Genomic DNA, 21148 nt, shown 5'->3' with positions numbered 1-21148 from the left:
TCCTCTTATGATTTTTTTAATGTCAAAATTAAGTATTTGCATACTTACTTGGGGAAGATTAATTTCTCACTTAAAGCAGATCTTGTTTCATGCCTGCCACATTATTGCTTTAATGGCAGTTATGTCAGTGGTCTGCTAGAGAGGATACATCGAAGGAAAATGACCAAATTGTTTGAATTTCAAAGGCACATTGTTTCCTATATTGTGTGAAGTGACTGGCAGCAAGAGGCTTCCTGTGTTAAGTATTCAGCTATGTTTCTAGGAAGCTGTTGATCTCCATAAACACAGTTACTTCAAAGCCCAGAAGTAAAAAATTGTGAACTCATTTGTGCAATTAATTTTCATAATTACATTAACAAGTCTTGTAAAGCTTTATTGAGTAGAGTTAAGACGATGGTTTGTAAAAAGTGGCCACATAACTTCATCTACGAATAAGACTGGTGGCTTAAGTTTCTGACCATAGATTTTGATTATTGAACTCTATACTCTTGGTATTTAATTTTGGATACATCTTTCTAAAACTTCATTTTAGAATGTGATCTTAAAATGTTTAATCAGCTATTCCTTCTTCAATTTGATTATCTATCAATGCAGAATTTCATCTTTCCCTCACTAATGGAGTGAATAAATCAATACAAATGGCTTGCAGTCATAAAGTCTACTGAGTTATAAGCTTATGCAACACTGAAGTCTGCAGACACATCGTTTTAGTGCTTCGGTTCTGGTTTATAAAGCCATGAGTTTGGTAGGGGAGTTAATAAGGCTGGCAGGAAGGTTACCAAGACAAAATTTTCCTTCTGGAATGGTCCATCTTGCACTTTTTTTTATTGTTCTGTCTGGAAAATTTTTCCATGGGTTTCACAGCCCCTCCAGTCCTCTTCAGGCTGGCAGTATGTTCCTGGGTCTGGTTACAGCATCCCTGTGGCTGCCTTCCCATGGAGGCTTCCCAGAGCCCGTATCCTACTAGGCTGGTGCTGTTGGGAAGTTGAATCAGTATAGGGATTCCTTCTCCATCTTCTGGACTTTCCCATCACTTTCTGCTTTTGCTACTCTTTGTGGTGGTTTTTTTTTTTTCTTCTTTTTTTCACCTCTTTTGAGAAAGGGTCACTTCTTTACAGAGAAATGGATTTAACATCTGGGAAGAAGCAGGGGACCAGTCACTATTTTATTTACTTATCTATATCTATATATATATATTCATGTGTGTATGTATATAAATATACCTATGAAATATTATTTAAAATATATATGTGAAAATGTGTGGGTGTATATATTTATGTGGTAAATATACCATATACATGTGCGTAGTTTAATACTTGCATGGAAGAGATATACATACAGCTCAGATGAAGATGTATTCTAAATCTGGTATAACTTTTTCATTTTATTGTTACAGATGTATTTATTTTTCATTGGAGCCCAGAGGCTCTATGCAAGATTATGGCACTGTGTGAAATACATAGTACTGTATTTTCAAGACAGTAACTGAACAAACTGAAGGTTGAGGAGAAGATATGGAAAAGATAACCTGGATTCTGTTGGTGTGTTCTTTTATCTACGTGTTTGTGTAGGAAAAAGCATTATATTGCCAAAATCAGGAAATAAGTGAACTGTATGTTGTTATGAGCTAACAGATGGTGTATGTTATGAGCTAACTAAAATGCTGGTGATCTCTAGTTGATTGATTTTTGAGGTTCATAAAAAATCAACTAAGAATTTTCTGTAGTAGTAGAAGCAATATATATATATATTTTAATTCAAATTGTCTATCAGTAAAGGAAAAAAATGATGGCATAGTTATAGACAGCAATATGCTGCTTTATTGATATTTCTGGTCTTAAAGATTAAATCAATGTGAATTATACAGTGCTCTAGGAAACCTGCAGCCGGTAGTAATCAAGCAGAGGAATTTCTAATTGTATCTAAATCAGATCAATGGCAGAGCTGGGAAGGAACCTGAATTTCCATTCTCATTTGCTTGGTAGGTTTTGGCTTGATCCTAAAAATTCACATAACTAGTAGTTGGGAGCTGTTTGTCTCTAGGTGTTGTAATTTGAAACGTTATTTGATACACTTCTCTGAAGACAACTTTGCATTGCATTTACTACAGTGTGTACTTAACAGGGCTTTTGTTGTTACTGCTCAACTGCAGCTACTTTACTCAGTCTTTCTGCTCAGGAACATTTGCCCTCTCTAATTTAAATTCAACATCTTGTTTGCTAGAATGATGTTCTCTGTCTTCCTGGGGCCTGGCTCTGTTTTGAAGGAGTTAATAAGAGACTCATATATAAGTTTCCTTTTGAGCTCCTTACACAGTACAACCGTGTTTTTAATACAGACAGTTACTTCTACCCTTTTGTACCCTTCTACAGAAATAAAACAAATTTGGCAAAATACGTGGTTTTTTTTTTTTGCAAATAACCAGAATTTCCCTATCCCCTTCCTATTAGAATCCAAACTTGATGCAGGAACTGAAACAAAGGAGCAGAAAGATAGGCTGATTTACTGAACACTGGTCAAGTCAGTGACCGTGACATTAAGTTATCCAGCTACCTAAGGCTACCACTCACAGCTGTGTTGGCAGGCAATGGCTATCCCAACACCTCCATCCTGGTTATTGTGGAGCGTGATATCATATGGTAGACCCCTTTGATCAGTTTATGTCAGCTGTCCCAGCTGTGTCCCCTCCCAACCTCTTGTCCAGTCACTGGGGGGCAGAGTGAGAAACAGAAGGCCCTGATGCTGATTGGTGATAGCCAAAGCATTGAGATCACAAACATGAGATCAACACTGTTTTAGCCACAAATACGAAAAGCTGTACCATGTTATCTTCTGTGAAGGTTACCTCCATCCCAGCCAAACCCAGTACATCGTGATACAATTAATTTGTAGATATAAATTGCATCAGCATCTATAAGCTCATATTTAATCAAGGGCAATTCTTAACACTGTTGAACTTTTAACGTAACAGTGGGTAGAAGGTAGAAAATTGGTTTCTGTTGCTCTCTGAAACAGAGAATCAAGGTAGATGAAATGTAAAGAATAGAGACAAGAAATGGATCCTTTTAGAAAAAGAAAGCTTTATATTTTTCTTTCGCCAGCATCCATAGCTGGAATATTTCTCCATTAATGCTATCTTGAATGCAAACTGTTCATTGCCAGAACTGAAATGTGCGTATGCAACACATCTAATGAACAAATTTGGTTCAGATAGCTTTCTAAATGAATTTTATGTGGCAAGTTTCAGGTGAAGGAGGCCCATAACACCTTATTTAACATCAAATTAATTCACCAGGATGCAAGTTTGCCACATGTATACACATATAAAATAACTTCCTTTCTTGAGGTATACTCCATTCATGACAGCACCTAATATATTGTGTTTCAGTGACAGCTTTAGTGGGACTGTTTCCACTCTTCAGTTCTCTGATGACTATGGATATTACAGCTATCTGCATGCTTTAACCAAGAAGTTACACTTCTGTGGTCTTAGTGTGCTTCATCGGTTAGATATTAAGCACAGAGAAAAATGGAGCTTATTGATGCAGAGGATGTAGTGCTGTGCTCAGCAGATGGATAAACATCAATTTGGAGAATTTAAGGTAATGCTTTCTAAAATATTACAAATCTTTCTCCCTTATATTATCCTCCCTTCTGTTGCAGTTGAAAAGGGAGCTTGCATAAAGGTTCAAAAACATAACGTTAGTTCAGAATTGATAAGGTGAGAGCAGAAGGTAAAGTTATTTACTGGCTTTAGTGAATATAAATCCTTGCTTTCAATCTGTCCTTTTGAAGATGGTCTTAAATGCAGTAGGCATGGTATCTCCTTTTATCTACATTGTCCACTCTTTATGCACTCTTGTTTCTCCTTGACTGTGTCTTTTTAGGCTTCTCTAAACTGAATGGATGACTTCATTAGTAAACAGCTGATATAAGAGAAGGCTGTTAGCTGGGGAAGCATCTGGAAAAAGTGGTGGTTGAAGGTGAGGGGACGGTGTATTAACCCTACTCCCAGAAATTCACTGCCTTGTCTCATCAGTGTGCAGAGCAGGCTGATACTCTGTGGTTATGAGAAGCTGTTTTTTACATCTACTCCTGCTTATCCTTGTCTTTCCTGGCATTATTCCCCTTACACGGATTCCTATATAGGCAGTGGAGAGAGCTTCACAGGACTGTCTAATCCTGGAAAGACTAGTGGAGGAAATTATGCATGTTGTGGGCTCTGCTGGGTACTTGAGAACAGTTCAGTATGGATTCTCCCCTATAAATGTGGCAAGAATGCTACCTTAGCGGCTGGACTTGCAGGTTGGCAGAGGCTGAGTAGCTTACTCTTTAGCAGACTTTCTACCACTTTCCCTGTTGAAGTAGCACAGAATAGAAATGTAGGAAAAATGATGTTGATCTAATGACTCCATTGTTGATTTCCTTTTCACTGGAAGGGACTGTGACAGGTTTGAGAGGTGAGCCCATGCAAGACTCATGAAGTTCAGCAAGGCCAAGTGCGAGGTCCTACACCTGGGTAAGGGCAACCCCAAACATGAATACAAGCTGGGGGATGACTGGATTGAGAGTAGCCCTGTGTAGAAGGACTTGAGGGTAGTGGTGGATGAAAAACTGAATGTGAGCTTGCAATGTGTGCTTTCAGCCCAGAAAGCCAACCATATCCTGGATTACACCAGAAGCAGTGAGGCCAGCAGGGCAAGGGAGGTGATTGTGCCCCCCTGCTCTGCTCTTGTGAGGCCCCACCTGGAGCCCTGCGTCTAGCTCTGTAGCCCCCAGCACAAGAAGAACATGGCCCGGTTGGAGCGAGTCCAGAGGAGACTACAAGGCTGATCAGAGGGCTGGAGTGCCTCTCCTATGGAGACAGGCTGAGGGAGCTGGGGTTGTTCAGCCTGGAGAAGGGAAGGCTCCGGGGAGACCTTACAGCGGCCCTCCAGTGCCTAAAGAGGGCCTGCAGGAAAGCTGGGGAGGGACTCCTGGTCAGGGTGTGTAGTGATAAGGCAAGGGGAAATGGCTTTAAACTAAAATAGGGGAGATTTAGATTAGACATAAGAAATTCTTCACTCAGAGGGTTGTGAGGCGTTGGAGCAGGTTGCCCAGAGAAGCTTTGGATGCACCATCCCTAGAGGTGTTCAAGGCCAGCTTGGACGGGGCTTTAAGCATCCTGGTTAGTGAAAGGTGTCCCTACCCATGGCAGGGGGCGTTGAAACTTGATGGTCTTTAAGGTCTCTTTCAACACAAACCATTCTATGATCAGCAAGTGAAGTAACGTGCTGTAAGATGAGGACTAACAGACGCAGTGCTGCTGAAGGTCTAATATTCTGTGTTGGGAACATGCAATATAAATCTTTGCTTTCCTGTAGATAGTACTATGAGCCATTTAACAAAAGGTTGTCAAATCTTGTATTTTTTTTTTCCTTTCCTCATTGCATATGTAATTGATTGAATATAACGATGCAAAAGATTCCTTGAAATAGGGACTGGTTCTGCACCTACCAAAGCAAATGGAGAAAGCAAAATCTTCCCTTATTTGTATCTTTTTGACTCTTATTTCCTTCATGACTTCTGTTGGTTGACTTTGGTAGATACATGCAAGAAGCAAGTCATGATAGAGTAAATGCCTTGACATATTGTCAGAAACTATGTTTATGATATATCCAGGTTTCTTAAACCAGCATTTGACCCTGTTGAAATATGAGAAGGCATTTTCACACAATATGTGGGCAAGGTAAAATGAGAAGTTGAGCATTTGAGCATTTGTATAATTCTCAGCAGTGAGACAAAACCTTTTGCTTTTCTACAATCTATAGAGCAATTATTGTGCTTTACCATGTGGTTTAGTGGAAATCTGTTTTTACTTCAATTTCATGAAGAGGTTCCATTTTTATTTCAAATTTGGTAACCTTAGTAAAACTTAAGCAGCTGTTCTTACTGTAATTGCAAGCTTTTAAAATGCTAATCTCATGTTTTCATCTTCTTTCCTCTGTGGTTAAATTCATTGCAATCATTCTTGGCAATTAACTGCTTTATTAGCGAGCTCAGTGTATGCCCTTAATTACCTTCTAAGCAGAAACAATCCTAGATTTTAAAGCTGAAATAGCAAATAATAAATCAATGGGAAGTCATTCCTTCTAAATGAAGATGCATGGTAGCCTTGCTTGGATTTATATGAAGTGTGGAATCATCTGTCTTTTGGGACAGCCACTAATAGTGCTGTCCCATGCCTTCAAGTAAGTTTGATGTGGTCAGGTAAGGAAACAAAGAAAAATCCTGCCTGTCTTCCATAGCATTAGAGGAAAAAGAGGGAACACTAAGCTAGACTTGAGTAAGAGCACTAGCTGTGCACATTGGCTGAGAACAGCTTCAGATAACATGAATGATGCTAAAACCTACATTTCTGTCTTCTGCTTTGTTGGTTATTTTAGGTTTAAAATGCAAATATGATTTTTTGGAATATTTTCGTACGTATGTGACAACATTCATATACTGAAAGGATGGATCAAGCCAGTCTTTGATCTCAGATGTTGTTAAAGCAGATGGAAATAATTCTTTCAGGTGGAAGAAATATTTCAGACTAGCTAGATGAATAAAAGGTTGGTATTTTTTAAACATAAGTTCTGCTAGAGATACCTATTTTTTCAGTGTATCCTAAGTAGATTTTTTTTAAAAAAACATGTCATTTGATATCCAGAATTTTCCATTTTATGCTCCCTTGCTGGCCTGGGACACTTGCAAGTGGGTACAATACCGAGGCCCGAGTCAAGATCCACTGAATTCAGTCAAGCCTCCTGCTGTCATCCTCAGCCTCTTGGTGAGGGTGTATGCAAGTGGTGATGGTGCATCGTGTGCTCCAGTCCTAGGTGAAATCAGTGCTTTCAGTGACTCCAGTGGTAGTTTGATCTACACCTTGTTCTATATGGCTGAAGTTTGCCCTTTGGTGTATATATGCGTATATAACTATTGCTGTATGTCTGAATACCCGCTAAACTGAATGATCTGCGACTGGTTAAAAATGTTTTGAGGTTGAACAGGCAAGTCCCATAGCTCTCCCACACATCTCCCTATTTCAAAGTTGAGTAGAGTTTCCCTGATGGGTAAAAGAAAGAGGAAACATTTTCATTAGCATGGCCTTGAAGTGCAAAAATGAATCTCTTAATCTAAAGAGAAGCAAATTGATTTTCATCGAAACCCTTGTGCTGGGTTGAAGGAGGCTTCAGTGAGCACAAAGCTGATTTTCATCTGTCCTGCCTTTTTTAATCAAAATCATTTTTGCCTTATTTCTGTGGCAGTCACTTCAACAAAGGGAAGGACAAGATGTCAGTGCAAAGACTGTTATGGGGAGAGTTAAATGAAACAGCAAAACACTTGGTGTCAGTGTGAGAGAGAGAAATCCTTAGGGCTGGATAACTCAAACTTCCAGGGCAGGGTTCAAATCCAGATACAAACTAACATGCAGATTTGCAGGCGGCACAAACAAGAAATATTGGTACTTTTGGGAAGGGCAAAGACAAGGAAAGCCCCGAGTAGCATATGACTAAGAGGACACAAGGGATGCTTTTGTTCTTTTATCCAGGGATGCTTGGAGCAGTAGAGCTAACTTACTCAGAGCTGCCAGCTCAGGTTTAGCCACTTGAAAAGATACTGTGCCTGGATTACCCTGTCAGAAGCCATCACTGCAGTGCCTCAGGACCCAAAATTGGATTGGCATTTTGTCTTTAGGGATATTGCAGGATTACATTTGCTGTGAATATAAGGATTTCAAATATGGGATGCTGTCTGATATTTTGGGCACAGAGAATGATGTGGAGGATTGTTGCTTAAGAAATAAAAATAAGCTAAACTAAAGCATTCCATAAATAATGAAGCTGAATTTTCGGTTGGTCTTCAAGATGGTTTTCCATGATAGTGTTAGTAACTAATTAACCTTGTTAGCTGAGGGAGCAAGGAAAGACTGTCTACTAAGAGCCAGGTGGAAGCCTGCCCATGTCATTGAGCAGTCCTTGGCAAGGCATTTTAACTTTTCTGTCTGACTTTATGTGCTTCTGAGGGAAGGGTTGCCAATACAGTAAGAGTCTGGGAGAAGGAAGACATGATTTAAAAAAAAAAAAAAGTAAAAAAAAAAAAAGCAGCCATTTCAGTGCCAGTTCTATCGTCTGTTTTAATAATGTCATTTGCTGTATTTACTGAAAACTCTAGTCATGCTGGGAGTTCTCTATTCGATATGACGCATGTACTGTGACCACTTCTTCCAACAAATGTGATTTTATCACCTCTGTTTGGTAGGAAAATCATGTAAATTGTGCTGAAGTCATTACTGAGAATGTAACAGTTAAGGCGTACACTGGAAACTTCAATTCTGTAAAGACCTTAAGGATGAAAAGGAGATTTAAATTTCCTCTTTGGAGTGAGAGGAAAACCACATCACGAGAGCTGTAGCTAGTATAAGTTCATGCATTTCTGTCAGATAAATTAAGTGAAAGAGAAGAAACATAAGAGGTCAATAGCAATAGAAAGGGCTCCATCTTCAACAGAGCTGTAAAACATTAATAGTGCAATGGAAAGGATCGTTTTTAAGAAAAGGACAGGCTAGGAGCAATTTCTGGGTCTCATACCATGTAGCATACCTGAAGAGAATAGAACTAAATAGCTAGTTTCTCATCCTTAAACTGAAATACAAAAGCCACTCAGGAAGGATTTTTGTGCTAGAATATCTTAGCCTTATGTTTTATTTTCTATTTTACTCTGAGCTTAAGCATTCAAGGAGCCTTTCAACTTCAAGATAGATGAGACTGCAGCCTACTTAAAGCAGAAGTTTATTCAAGAGAATATGCATGAGATTGGCCTGTCAGTAATGTAATTGTAGAAGTGAATCCCCTATTGATGAGCCATCTCATCAGTCACAATGGACCTGTCCCTTGAAGAGAGCCTGTAGGGCATCTTTCTTGTATGCTCATTTTTTTTTTTTTTGCTAGTTCGAAATAACCCAAGGATCTTAGTTAGTGCTGTATAACCCTTCCCCCTTGTTCTTTACCTGTGGGTTTGTAGGATATATTTAAGTTTGTTAAATATATGACTAGGGAATAACTGCAGCAATCTAACGGTCAAAACGTAGATAACAGAAAAATGCATTATTTGGTGTCTTATCTCCTGTTCTTCCAGACAGAAAGCACTAGGTATGAGTTCTTGATTTCACATCTGTGTATTTTTTCTTCTGGCTTCTTAAATCTGAGAGCTGCCACTAAGCCACTTATGCCAATTAAATCAAGGTCTATACTTCCATCTGGTAATGAGACTTTGGATGTGGAAATCAAAACATTTTTCTTTGCAAGAATGAATTGTTTTCATCCTTATTTTTGTTTTGTGCTCAGAGAAAACCTGGCAGGTACAGGACCCCTTTTCTTTCAGGGGAGCAGCAAAGTTCAAATACAGAAGGATGCTACTAACTTCTCTGTATGTACCATCCAGCCTAGGCTTTGTTGCTCATAGGGTTTGCAGTGTGTTTCCATGCCAAGCTCGTTTCCACAAACTTTAAGGATCAGTTTAGATATTAGTACTGTGTCAGCAGTGAGAAATCTCTTCTGAGTGCTGTTAGGGTCACTGATTTGTGACAGGCCGTGGAAATGCTTATTTGTGTAGGTATACCCATGAGTACTGTTGTAAACAAGCTTGTTTTTAGTGCTAGTGCTGTGGGCCATGTCGCAGATGATGTCACTCTACTGAATTCTTTTAATACTTTCACATGCTCAAATTCCTTTATTTTGTTTTGAGTTTCATTAGTTGTCCTGGTTCATCAATGTGATTGCCAGGCATAATAGACTTCAAGGTGTGTTCAGTCAGGTTAGCTAGGGTGTCAAGCTGATGAAGAAATTCTCAGGTGATGGCAGCTGCTCTTTTTGGCTTCATTGGCTAAAACACTGTGCAAAAGACCATCGCCTGCCCAGTGCCACCTCTGGACAGTCTTGTAGGGCATGACTGCAGCCAGATGCAGGGGATGAATGCTCTTCCGTTACATTGAGCATTGAAATGGTCTTTGCCAGTTCTTGGAGTTATGTCAATAAAACTGACTTATGACTTCCTTGATTTTTGGCAAGCAGGGTTGAGGATTGTAGCTCAAGTGGGTGGTCTGGTATTTGTGCAGCTAGAGCACAGGTTTTGTCCAATGCAACCTCAGAGAATCCTGAGAGTGTCCCTGTTTGTTTGTTTGTGTGTGAGAAGCCTTCAGACAGCTGCAGAATAGCTGATAGTTCAAGAAACATGGCAGATCTCATCAACTGTGTTGTGTTGGGAAGTTATGCCTCTTCAAGTGTCTCAGCATTAAATTTTGTCTCTTTGCCTCTGCCCAAAGATGGTGACAATTACATGTCACAAAAACGTTGACTGAAGTCAAAGTTAGTAGGATGATTTTATGCTCATCTAAAAGATGCAGAAATTTCATAGTCTCATTTCAGCCACATGGATGTTTCACTCTGGGTAGGACTCTGAAGATCACTTCTTAAATATCTTTTCCTTCTGGGGTAACGTATTGCTTTGTAACTGTTATGTTGTGGCTTAGCCTGGCAGACTGCTAAGGACCACACAGCCATTTTCTCACTCCCCTACTAGTGGGATGGGGAAGAAAACTGAAAAGTACAATAACTTGTGGGTTGAGATAAAGACATTAAAAAAAGAAAGAAAAAAGCAGCAGCAGCAACAACAACAAAACAGTAGAAAAAAATACACAAAACAAGTGATGCACAGTGCAGTTGCTCACCATCCTGTTTACCCATGCCCAACCAGTCCCTGAGGAATTGAAGCCCCCTGGCCAACTCTCCCCATCTTTATTGCTGAGCACAAAGCCACATGGCATGGGACATCCCTTTTGGCTATCTGTGGTCAGCTCTACTGGTTCTGTCCCCTCCCAGCTACTTGTGCACCCACAGCCTCCTCTCTGGCAGGGCAGCATGAGAAACTGGAAAGTCCTTGACTTGGTGTAAGCACTGCTCTGCAACAGCTAGGACATCAGTGTGTTATCAACATTATTATCCTAAATCCAAACACAGCACCATACTAGCTACAAGGAAGAAAAATAACTCTATCCCAGCCAAAACCAAAACATTGTAGAAGAAAGATTCTTACAGAGATCAGTGTGAGTGAGCAACATGAATCTCACTTGCTTAATGTTTTTGATAGTTTGATCTTAAAATTGCAAAAATGGAGCAATACATTACAAATTGTTCTGAAAGCTCTCAGTTCGGACAACTGATGAAGTGCAGTAGAAGCTTGTGCTCAAATAGGGCTATTTTTAATGTGTTGTTTTTATCCTATTTCAGTACATTCCACTTTTTTTCTGAAGTGGTTGCTGCTGTTGTTTATGGTTATAATTGATTTCTTCTGTTGTGAAATAACTGATGGAAAGCAATCTCTGCTCCATGTGATGATTAGGGCCCATGCTGAATTTATCTCATGCACAGTATTTCCAAAAACAAGTCATTTGTTTGTAACAAGCATCTTACTTGAAAGATTAACTTTTTTCTAAGTTTCATTTGCTTATTAAACAGAATGTTAATACAGATGCGTATCACTTCAACTACAAAAGATTCTAGTTCCATAAAAGCATGTGATAAATTGGGTTAACAGAATATTATCCTTCCTCACTTTGAAGTTGATTTTTTTTCAGGGAGTGGTGGTGGTGAAAAACATTCGATTCTTTTTACTAGCAAAAGATAAGTTTTCAGTTGCTCGCACATCTCAAGAATGTCATAATCCTATTTTTTTTTCCTTGTGGCCAGTCTTGGGGTAAATTAACTGTTGCAGAAGCTGAGTAACCTTCGGAAAACATTGATTCCCCCCCCCCCCCCCAACCTACCGTAATAATACTACATGAATATTAGTTGTTTTGATAATAATGATATAAAACAATTTAAACAAATTCATCTGATTTCTACCATTTGGAATTGTGAAGCAGGCAGGGATATTTGAAATAATGTAATAGTATGCACTTGGTAGCATGTTACTTCCAAATGGGTGAAATATGCAGCAACTGCAATTTTCCTGTTGCTTTCTCTGGACTCTGGAATTAAAGATGCAAAGTAATCTGCACATGCTAGTGACAGTGTACTCCCCCTCTCCCCTGCCCCCCATCACTGACCCTTCACCTGTAACTCTGGTTGGGCAATAACTATCCGTGATGACTATGTTGAGTGTGTTTGGCCATGATAGTTGAACTGGGCTCAAGGTGGATTTGGGGGAGATAGATCCAAAGGCTGATGGAGCATGCACCAAACAAACATGGCTGGTATGCAAATATGATTAGCAGTCAATTGTCTTGCACCATAAATAGGGGACAGCCCAGAGCCTGTTGAGCTAACCTATATTTCAGTGGGCTGGATGCAAGAATCTTCCTGTTGAGCAGGGATGCCTCTCAAGGTTACTCCCAGAGGTCGAGAGATTCCTTACCTGTGAGAGATACATGGTAATAGCTAGCTTGCTAAAACTTTGCAAGTAATTTACTATGCATGCTGAAACTATGTAAACCTAGCAAAGTGATATAAAGGACTGAATGTGTATCACAGTATCACAGATCACAGTATCACAGATTTCTAGGTTGGAAGAGACCTCAAGATCATCGAGTCCAACCTCCGACCTAACACTAAGTACTCCATTAAACCATATCGCTAAGCTCTACATCTAAACGTCTTTTAAAGACCTCCAGGGATAGTGACTCCACCACCTCCCTGGGCAGCCCGTTCCAATGCTTAATAACCCTTTCGGTAAAGAAGTACTTCCTAACATCCAACCTAAAACTCCCCTGTCGCAACTTTAGCCCATTCCCCCTCGTCCTGTCACCAGGCACGTAGGAGAACAGACCAACCCCCACCTCTTTACAGCCTCCTTTAAGGTAACTGTAGAGAGCGATAAGGTCGCCCCTGAGCCTCCTCTTCTCCAGGCTGAACAAGCCCAGCTCCCTCAGCCGCTCCTCGTAAGACTTGTTCTCCAGACCCCTCACCAGCTTGGTCGCCCTTCTCTGGACTCGCTCGAGCACATCCATGTCCTTCCTGTAGCGAGGGGCCCAAAACTGAACACAGTACTCGAGGTGCGGCCTCACCAGAGCCGAGTACAGGGGCACAATCACTTCCCTAGACCTGCTGGCCACACTGCTTCTTATGCAGGCCAGGATGCTGTTGGCCTTCTTGGCCACCTGGGCACACTGCTGGCTCATATTCAGCCGACTATCAACCAATACTCCCAGGTCCCTCTCGGCCAGGCAGCTTTCCAACCACTCATCTCCCAGCCTGTAGCTCTGCTTGGGGTTGTTGCGCCCCAGGTGCAGGACCCGGCACTTGGCCTTGTTGAACTTCATACAGTTGACCTCAGCCCATCGCTCCAGCCTATCCAGATCCTCCTGCAGAGCCTTCCTGCCCTCGAGCAGATCGACACACGCACTTAGCTTGGTGTCATCTGCAAACTTACTGAGGGCGCACTGGACGCCCTCATCCAGATCATCGATAAAGATATTAAAGAGGACCGGCCCCAGTACCGAGCCCTGGGGGACACCACTAGTGACCGGCCTCCAACCAGATTTGGCTCCATTCACCACAACTCTCTGGGCCCGGCTATCCAGCCAGTTTCTAACCCAGCGAAGCGTACGCCAGTCCAAGCCCCGAGCAGCCAGTTTCTTGAGGAGAATGTTGTGGGGAACTGTGTCAAAAGCCTTACTGAGGTCAAGGTAAACCACATCCACAGCCTTTCCCTCATCCACCAAGCGCGTCACTTGGTCATAGAAGGAGATCAGGTTCGTCAAGCAGGACCTGCCTTTCATAAACCCATGCTGACTGGGCCTGATCGCCTGCTTGCCCTGCAAGTGCCGCGTTATGACCCTCAAGATAATCTGCTCCATGAGCTTTCCTGGCACTGAGGTCAAACTGACAGGCCTATAGTTCCCCGATATATATATATGTATATAATCCTTTAGGCATAAACTGGTAAGTCTGGGATTGGAATAGCATCCTGTCATATCTAGACTCCTTGGAGTTTGGATGGCAAAAGGGACTCCGTTCTGAACCTCATGACTCAACTTCAGGGTCTCCCTGAAGCTTTTAGTCTGACCCTGTCCTCTGTGCAGTAAATAATCAAGTGACCTTGCCAACACGAATCTTGTTAGTGTCACATTTACCATTAGAGCTTTGTTAAATCACTGTCTCATCCACGATTAAGCCTTACTAAATCACTATTTTCATCAATAAATATATTGCTGCTTCTCTCTCACGACTGAAGGGCATAATTCCCTTCATGACAATGCCTCCTTGGAAATACTAAGGGACATTGATTCATTAAGTGGTTTCTGAAGAGACAGCTTTTCAAATTAGGCCACCATTAAAAACATTAATTCACTCCTGAAGGAATTTGCAAGAATTTGCTTTCATTTGTATATGTTATTGCCTTTTCAATAAAGGAGAGGGAAAGGGAAATCTAGGTATGTGCCAAAAGTATGCACATTGGGTGAGACATTTTGCTATCTGACCAAAGGCTTTCTCTGATCCTGCTAAATGTGTGTTGGTAAAATCAAAGCAAACGTTTCTTTTGCAAATCTATCTCTTAGCCTCAAGTTCTGTGATTTAGCTGTCTCTAACACCAGTGAAACTGTAAGGGAATAAGTTAAACTCCTGTCTGGCAATGTAAAAGCCATTTCAAAGCATGAAGTGGTGGGGGAAGAAAGGTCTCATTGCAGGTAGGCCTCAGGTAACTCAGTGGTGTAGAGCTATTGCTTTTTCCACATTGTTCATTTTGAATCCAGTGTATTTTTATTATGAGGGCCGAATGGATGATTGAACCCAAAGAGCTTGATTCTACAAGGAGGATTCTGTATCTTATTACAGAAATGAAACTGCTTTTTCACGATGCATATTAAAAAAACAAAAACACACAGGAAGTTTTACTGAGATAAACAAGCTTGGTTTACATGAGAAATATAAAATATTAATGCAACTTAATGTGGCTTTTATTCTAAAGATTTATTCTGGATCTGTTCGATAAAGACATGATAAAAATATTTAAGTGCTCTTAATGGGATTGTTTCTGTCAAATACAATGCTTCAAACATGGTGTTTTTTCTTTATTAATCTACCTCATTTTTTTGTTTGTTTTATCACTGAAGGAAGGCTACATTCTAGAACTCAAATTGTTAAGGAAATGGCTTGAGAACAAGAATAGTGGCTGAAGTAGCCTTCTGTGCATGTGAAGAGGCAAGCTTTTCTAGGCTTTGTTTAAAACACATCTTTCCAGGAAGAAAAAAAAAAAAAGGACTTACAAACCTATTTTCCTGGATCAACAGTTAATATGATGGGTACACTGCAGAGGAAGGCATAGGGAGTCCCTACTTTCTGCCAGCCTGAGCTTTTGATTTGGGGTCTTCGTGCCAGGCTGGCTTGACACATCTGATAGCAGCAGGTCAGTTAAGAGGGATGCCCAGTTGTGGGTGCAGTCTGTTTCACTTCTATACCCATCTTGTTTATCTACTCTCAGATAGCTAGTGGTAGAGGACTCTATGAGGGCAGCTATTCCAGACTCCTCAGAAGATGGAAGACCATAAAACAGCAATTCGCTTTGGCTGGGATGGCATAGTAGAATAGGTTGTTCAAATATGTTTGCTTAGAAGTGTATGTTTCCAATTGTGTTGCTGTTCCAAGAAAACAAGTTCATTTGTTTTGGATTTTTATCTTCATATAACTTTAATTTTTCTTTCAATTGACCATGTTATACCTTTGTTACTGCAGCTAGCAAAAAACAAACAAAAAAACCCGCCAACAACAAAACAAAAAAACCCACCTCTCAATTAGCTGAAAAAGATGCTGTAATCTATGAGCCTATCTAGTATTTCAATTATGTTGTTAAAGTTGATTCTAATGAGCACTAGAAAAGCAGAACCACAAAAAACAGATGAGGTTTTCTGGCAAGAATACACTTCTGAGATTGTTGCTATGTGATGCCACTGATTCAGCACATCTTACATCTTTAAAGAGAGACATGTTACTGGAAGGAAAAATATGGAGGGGAAAAAAACACAAACAGCCTATGCTATGAATATGTGGCTGGCTGGGATAGATTCTAGTGCTCGTATAAGATAAATCTATGCAGCAGGGTTTGAATATTAATTCAAATTCATAACTCAGTAGACAGGGCTGTTTATTTGAAAGGATATTTACTTCCTCTGCTTTACTAATAGCATGGACTTGTTAAAACAACAATTGTGAAGTAATCTTTCTGTATTAAAGACTGAGCATTGCTGGGGAAAATAGACCAAGATCCCATTTCTTCTATGAAATACTCATTATTGAATATTTCTACCTACAAATGATAGTTGGAAGACTCACTGTTTTGAAAGAAGTTAAACAGTTATGAGTCTTTCAAAATGCTAGCACAAGGAGTTCAAATAGAATAAAAATACCCAGAATTCATAGAATCATAGAATATTCCGAGTTGGAAGGGACCCATAAGGATCATCAAGTCCAACTCCTGGCACCGCACAGGTCTGCCCAAAAGTTTAGACCATGTCACTAAGTGCACAGTCCAATCTCTTCTTAAATTCAGAAAGGCTTGGTGCAGTGACTGCTTCCCTGGGGAGCCTGACTTTCCCTGCGGAGCCTGTTCCAGTGTGTGACCACCCTCTCGGTGAAGAACCTCTTCCTGATGTCCAGCCTAAACTTCCCCTGCCTCAGCTTAACACCGTTCCCGCGGGTCCTGTCACTGGTGATAATGGAGAATAGGTCACCTGCCTCTCCACTCCCCCTCGCGAGGAAGTTGTAGACAGCGATGAGGTCCCCCCTCAGCCTCCTCTTCTCCAGGATGAACAGGCCCAGTGACCTCAGCCGCTCCTCATATGTCTTCCCCTCTAGGCCCTTCACCATCTTTGTTGCCCTCCTCTGGACACTCTCCAATAGTTTCATGTCCTTTCTGTACTGTGGTGCCCAGAACTGCACACAGTACTTGAGGTGAGGCCGCACCAGCGCAGAGTAGAGCGGGACAATCACTTCCCTCGACCGACTAGCGATGCCGTGCTTGATGCACCCCAGGACACGGTTGGCCCTCCTGGCTGCCAGGGCACGCTGCTGGCTCATATTCAACTTGCTGTTAACCACAACCCCCAGATCCCTCTCTGCGGGGCTGCTCTCCAGCGTCTCATTGCCCAGTGTGTACGTATAGCCAGGGTTTCCCCGTCCCAGGTGCAGGACCCGGCGCTTGCTTTTGTTAAACTTCATGTGGTTGGTGATCGCCCAGCTCTCCAATCTGTCCAGATTCATGATAGCACCTTTCATTTAACTATTTTAAATAGGTCATTTATAAATACTCTGCTTTTATTGAGTACTGAAAGTTTATGAGAGTTTCCCTGAAAATTGAAAGACTGGGAATTTTTCAGTTTTAGGATTGTTAAATGCACCCAGGATAACTTTAACTGGTATTGTCTATAGCATTTTTTTTTCCAGTTAGTAGTGAATCTGTTACATTTTTTTTGTGAATATCCTGGACCTTATTCGGCTTGAAATAGAGTAGCTGCAAGGAGAAAATGAAGGCGTTCAGTCCTAATCCAATCAAACACCTTCTTTGTTACTGGTGCCATGGAAACCTGGAGGCCTATTTACATGCTTAAGGTTATCACATGCCTAAGAGCTTTCCTAGATTGAGAGCTCTTTTGCATCTTTATTGAAAATCCACTTAATCTAGATCAATCTTGTCCCCATTTTAACACTTAAACGTGGTTCACTGTACAGTTGTTTTTTCCTGAGTAATGCTGAGTCTCTTCTGTACTGCTTTTATGGTTCTTCATGGCTTGAAGTGAACCAGTGTCCTTTCTAGACTCCTGACAACTGCTGTGACAGGGTGAAATGCCCCTGGCATTTAAAGGATGATGACATTGATGCCATTGTCAGTAGCTGCAGTGTGATTATGAATATTTTGCTCAGCAGTCCTAAGCTAGGGTCCAGAGCATGCTCCCTTTGCCCACTCCACCCCTAGTTTATCTACTATCCTATCTCACTGGCCATGAGGTACAACTGGTTTTGAATGCTTACTTTTGTTATGCATGCTGAATAAAAGTCACCAGTACATCATATTTGCCTATAAATATGTCTACTTCATAAGTTAGGAGAGTTCATAAGTTTGCATCTTAAAACACTTTCTGAAGATGGCTCAAGCTTCCATTTCTATTTGGTAGGGCTGGACTTCTGTGTTCCACTTCAGTTGTGCATATTAGATACTTCAGTGTAGTTGATTTTTATTTTAAATCGGTTCTGGAGAACTTCATGTTTGACAAAAACATTCCCTATATTTAAAAAAAGAAGGGGGAGAGACATGCAAAGGAAGAATAATGTTTTCTAAAATGCAAAATGATGTTACAAAGAAATGAGATTTATCCTGGTGGAATGTGTACATAATCCTTTTCTTGTACCTTAAACCACTGGGGACTTTAAACTGAGTAGCTGTTTCAATATGGAAATTCAAAGCATAAACAGAGTTACTAGTCAAGATTTCTTAAAGTGCGTAAGACATAGCCTGTCATTATTGTTAGGACCACACCTGTGGGATCAAGCTCTCATGAAAGGCATCTGTGCAACATGTTCTAGGTGGCCTTGCTTGAACAGCGGGGTTGGACTATATGATCTCCAGAGGTCCCTTCCAACCTCAACCATTCTATGATTTTATTTATTTATTTATTTATTTTTAAGTCCTCTGACTTGCTTTTGGAATTGTCTTTGTGTCCATGAAAAAATGTATCTGAATATCAGTCGGGGGAGGGCCGGGGGGAATGATGAAATGGCTGTTTCTGTAGTAGAAAAGGAACATCTTTAATGGAAAGTTATCTGATGGGGGTATTTTTTGTTTGCTGTTGGGTTGTTGGTTTTTTTTTTTTGGTGCTGTCTCCCTCCCACCAATACCTTTGGAAAATATTAGTTATGCGCTAAATTTTCACCTGATATTAGCAAATGTTCATAGTCTAATTTTATTTCATGACCCCCGAGAAAACATAGAGAATGTCTGGAGCCCGATAACTTAAAAGCATGTGTAATATTGTTTTATGTAATCCAGCTGCCTAGATGAGAGCCTGTGAATGGCTTTTGATGCATGACCTAGTGGTGCCTAGCAGCTCTAAAATGACATTGCTTAAGAGGTGCATGAAAGTAATTAATAAAGCAGTAGACTTAAACATAGACTTAATGCCAGTAGACTTAAATTCACTTTACAGCAAAGTTCTTCTAGGGATCTGGAAGAAGATAAAAGCAGGAAATTGCTTACACAGACTGATTTCGAGCAGGAATCTTGAATCCTAGGGGTAAATCTATTCCAGAATAACAATATATAGAGAAGATGGTAAAAATAGCTCTGGATGAGCAATGAAGATACTTAAAATGAGCAGATGTTTTATTTTTCTTGTGTTATGTAAGTTCATGTGACTGTGAAATTCAACTTTTGGCAACAATGTTTTCCTATACAAGGACAACTGCCTGATGGGCTTAATTTTTTTTTTTTTATCTGTCTTGCTTTTCTGCAACTAGTTGGAAGAGATTTGTGTGAAATGTGATTACACCAGATATTCATTCTTTTCTTTCCTTGTCTTTGCATTCAGCTACCCTCTAGTACCAATTATTTTTGACGGACAGATACATTTCCTTTTTTAAGATTAGGCATCTCACAGCCTATATACCACTTAATCCTGACCCCTGTGAGAATGTTTGCTGTAGGCGGCAAGATCTGTAAAACTTATCATTCACTTGAAAACTACTTTACCCAAGAACCTGAAAACATCCATGGGTGTGAAGGAGAAAAATATGCTGATCAAAATGGAAAGTACTACATCCCTATTCTCTTTAGCAAGATAAATGAAGGTTTCAGGTGTTCTCATCTTCAGTGGCTGATCTACCTTGTCAGAACTAACTAATTAGCTGACATTTTCAGGGCAGTCTGCTTTGGTTAATGATGTCCAAATGACTGGAGCAAAAGCTTTCATGAGATCCCCAGAGACTGAGCAAAGGTCTGGATTTTGTTCTTTTTGCTTTCCTCGAGGAAAAAAGAAAAAATTCCTTGAGGAAAAAAAAAAAAAAGAAAAATTAAAAACAAATGCCGTAATAGAATCATAGAATGGCTCAGGTTGGAATGGACCTTAAAGATCCTTTAACTCGAACCCCCCTGCCATAGGCAGGAATGCCACCCACTAGATGAGGTTGGCCAAGGCCCCATCCAGCCTGGCCTTGAACACCTTCAGGGATGGGGCATCTGCAACTTATCTTGGAAACTTGTTCCAGTGTATCACTACCCTTACAGTGAAGAATTTCCTCCTAATGTCTAGTCTAAATCTGTCCTCTTTTAGTTTAAGACCATTCCCCCTTGACCTGTCATTATCTACCTGAGTAGAGAGTCCCTCTCCTTCCTTTTTGTAAGACCCCTTTAAATTTTGAAAGCTGCAGTGAGGTCTCCCCAGAGCCTTCTCTTCTCCAGGCTGAACATCCCCAGCTCTCTCAGCCTTTCTTCATAGGAGAGGTGTTCCAGCCCTCTAATCATCTTTATAGACCTCCTCTGGACTTGCTTCAGTAGGTCCACATCTTTCCTGTTCTGGTGGCCCCAGACCTGGATGCAGCACTCCAGGTGGGGCCTTATGAGGGCAGAGCAGAGGGGGACAATCACCTCCCTCCACCTGCTGGCCACTCTACTGTTGGTGTAGCCCAGGACATAGTTGGCCTTCTGGGCTGCAAGCATGCACTGCTGGCTCATGTTGAGCCTTTCGTCTACCAGAACCCCCAAGTCCTTTTCTGCAGGGCTGCTCTCAATGAGTTATTTTCCCAGTTTGTACTCATGTCTGAGGTACACCAACCAAGGTGCATCACCTTGCACTTGGACTTGTTGAGCCCCGTTAGGTTCACATGGGCTCACTTCTCCAGCTTGTCCAGGTCCTTTTGAACGGCATCTCTTCCTTTTTTGGTATCAACCACACCGTTCAGCTTGGTGTCATCTGCAAACTTGCTGAGGGTGCACTCAATCCCATCGTGTATATCATTGATGAAGATACTGGAAAGCCTTCTCTCATACTTCTCAACTGAGAAGTACACCTTGAGAGTATTGAAGTCATATGCCAGCTTTTTTCTGTGGGTGGCACTTAATGCTCATTTTCTTTCTTTGGAGC

At 40.9% G+C, this 21148-nt stretch overlaps 1 protein-coding gene across 27 annotated transcripts in view; it reads left to right on the top strand.

Moving 5' to 3' along the window:
- BICD1 (BICD cargo adaptor 1) overlaps nucleotides 1-21148 on the top strand; it is a 180482-nt gene that overhangs the window by 48398 nt on the left and 110936 nt on the right. Inside the window, exon 3 of one of the 27 annotated variants that reach the window (XM_080553298.1) lies at nucleotides 1397-12540. The exons of the other annotated variants lie outside the window; for them this stretch is intronic. Coding sequence (XP_080409424.1) covers nucleotides 1397-1489 — 93 coding nt within the window. The 3' untranslated portion in view covers nucleotides 1490-12540. Of the gene's footprint in view, nucleotides 1-1396; nucleotides 12541-21148 lie in introns of those variants that run through there. 27 annotated transcript variants of the gene reach the window in all.

The sequence above is a fragment of the Anser brachyrhynchus genome (genome assembly GCF_964034855.1).
Source record: "Anser brachyrhynchus genome assembly, chromosome: 1".
NCBI lineage: Eukaryota > Metazoa > Chordata > Aves > Anseriformes > Anatidae > Anser > Anser brachyrhynchus.
Note: the sequence above shows the minus strand (reverse complement) of the source record. Positions and strands in the feature narration are given on the sequence as shown.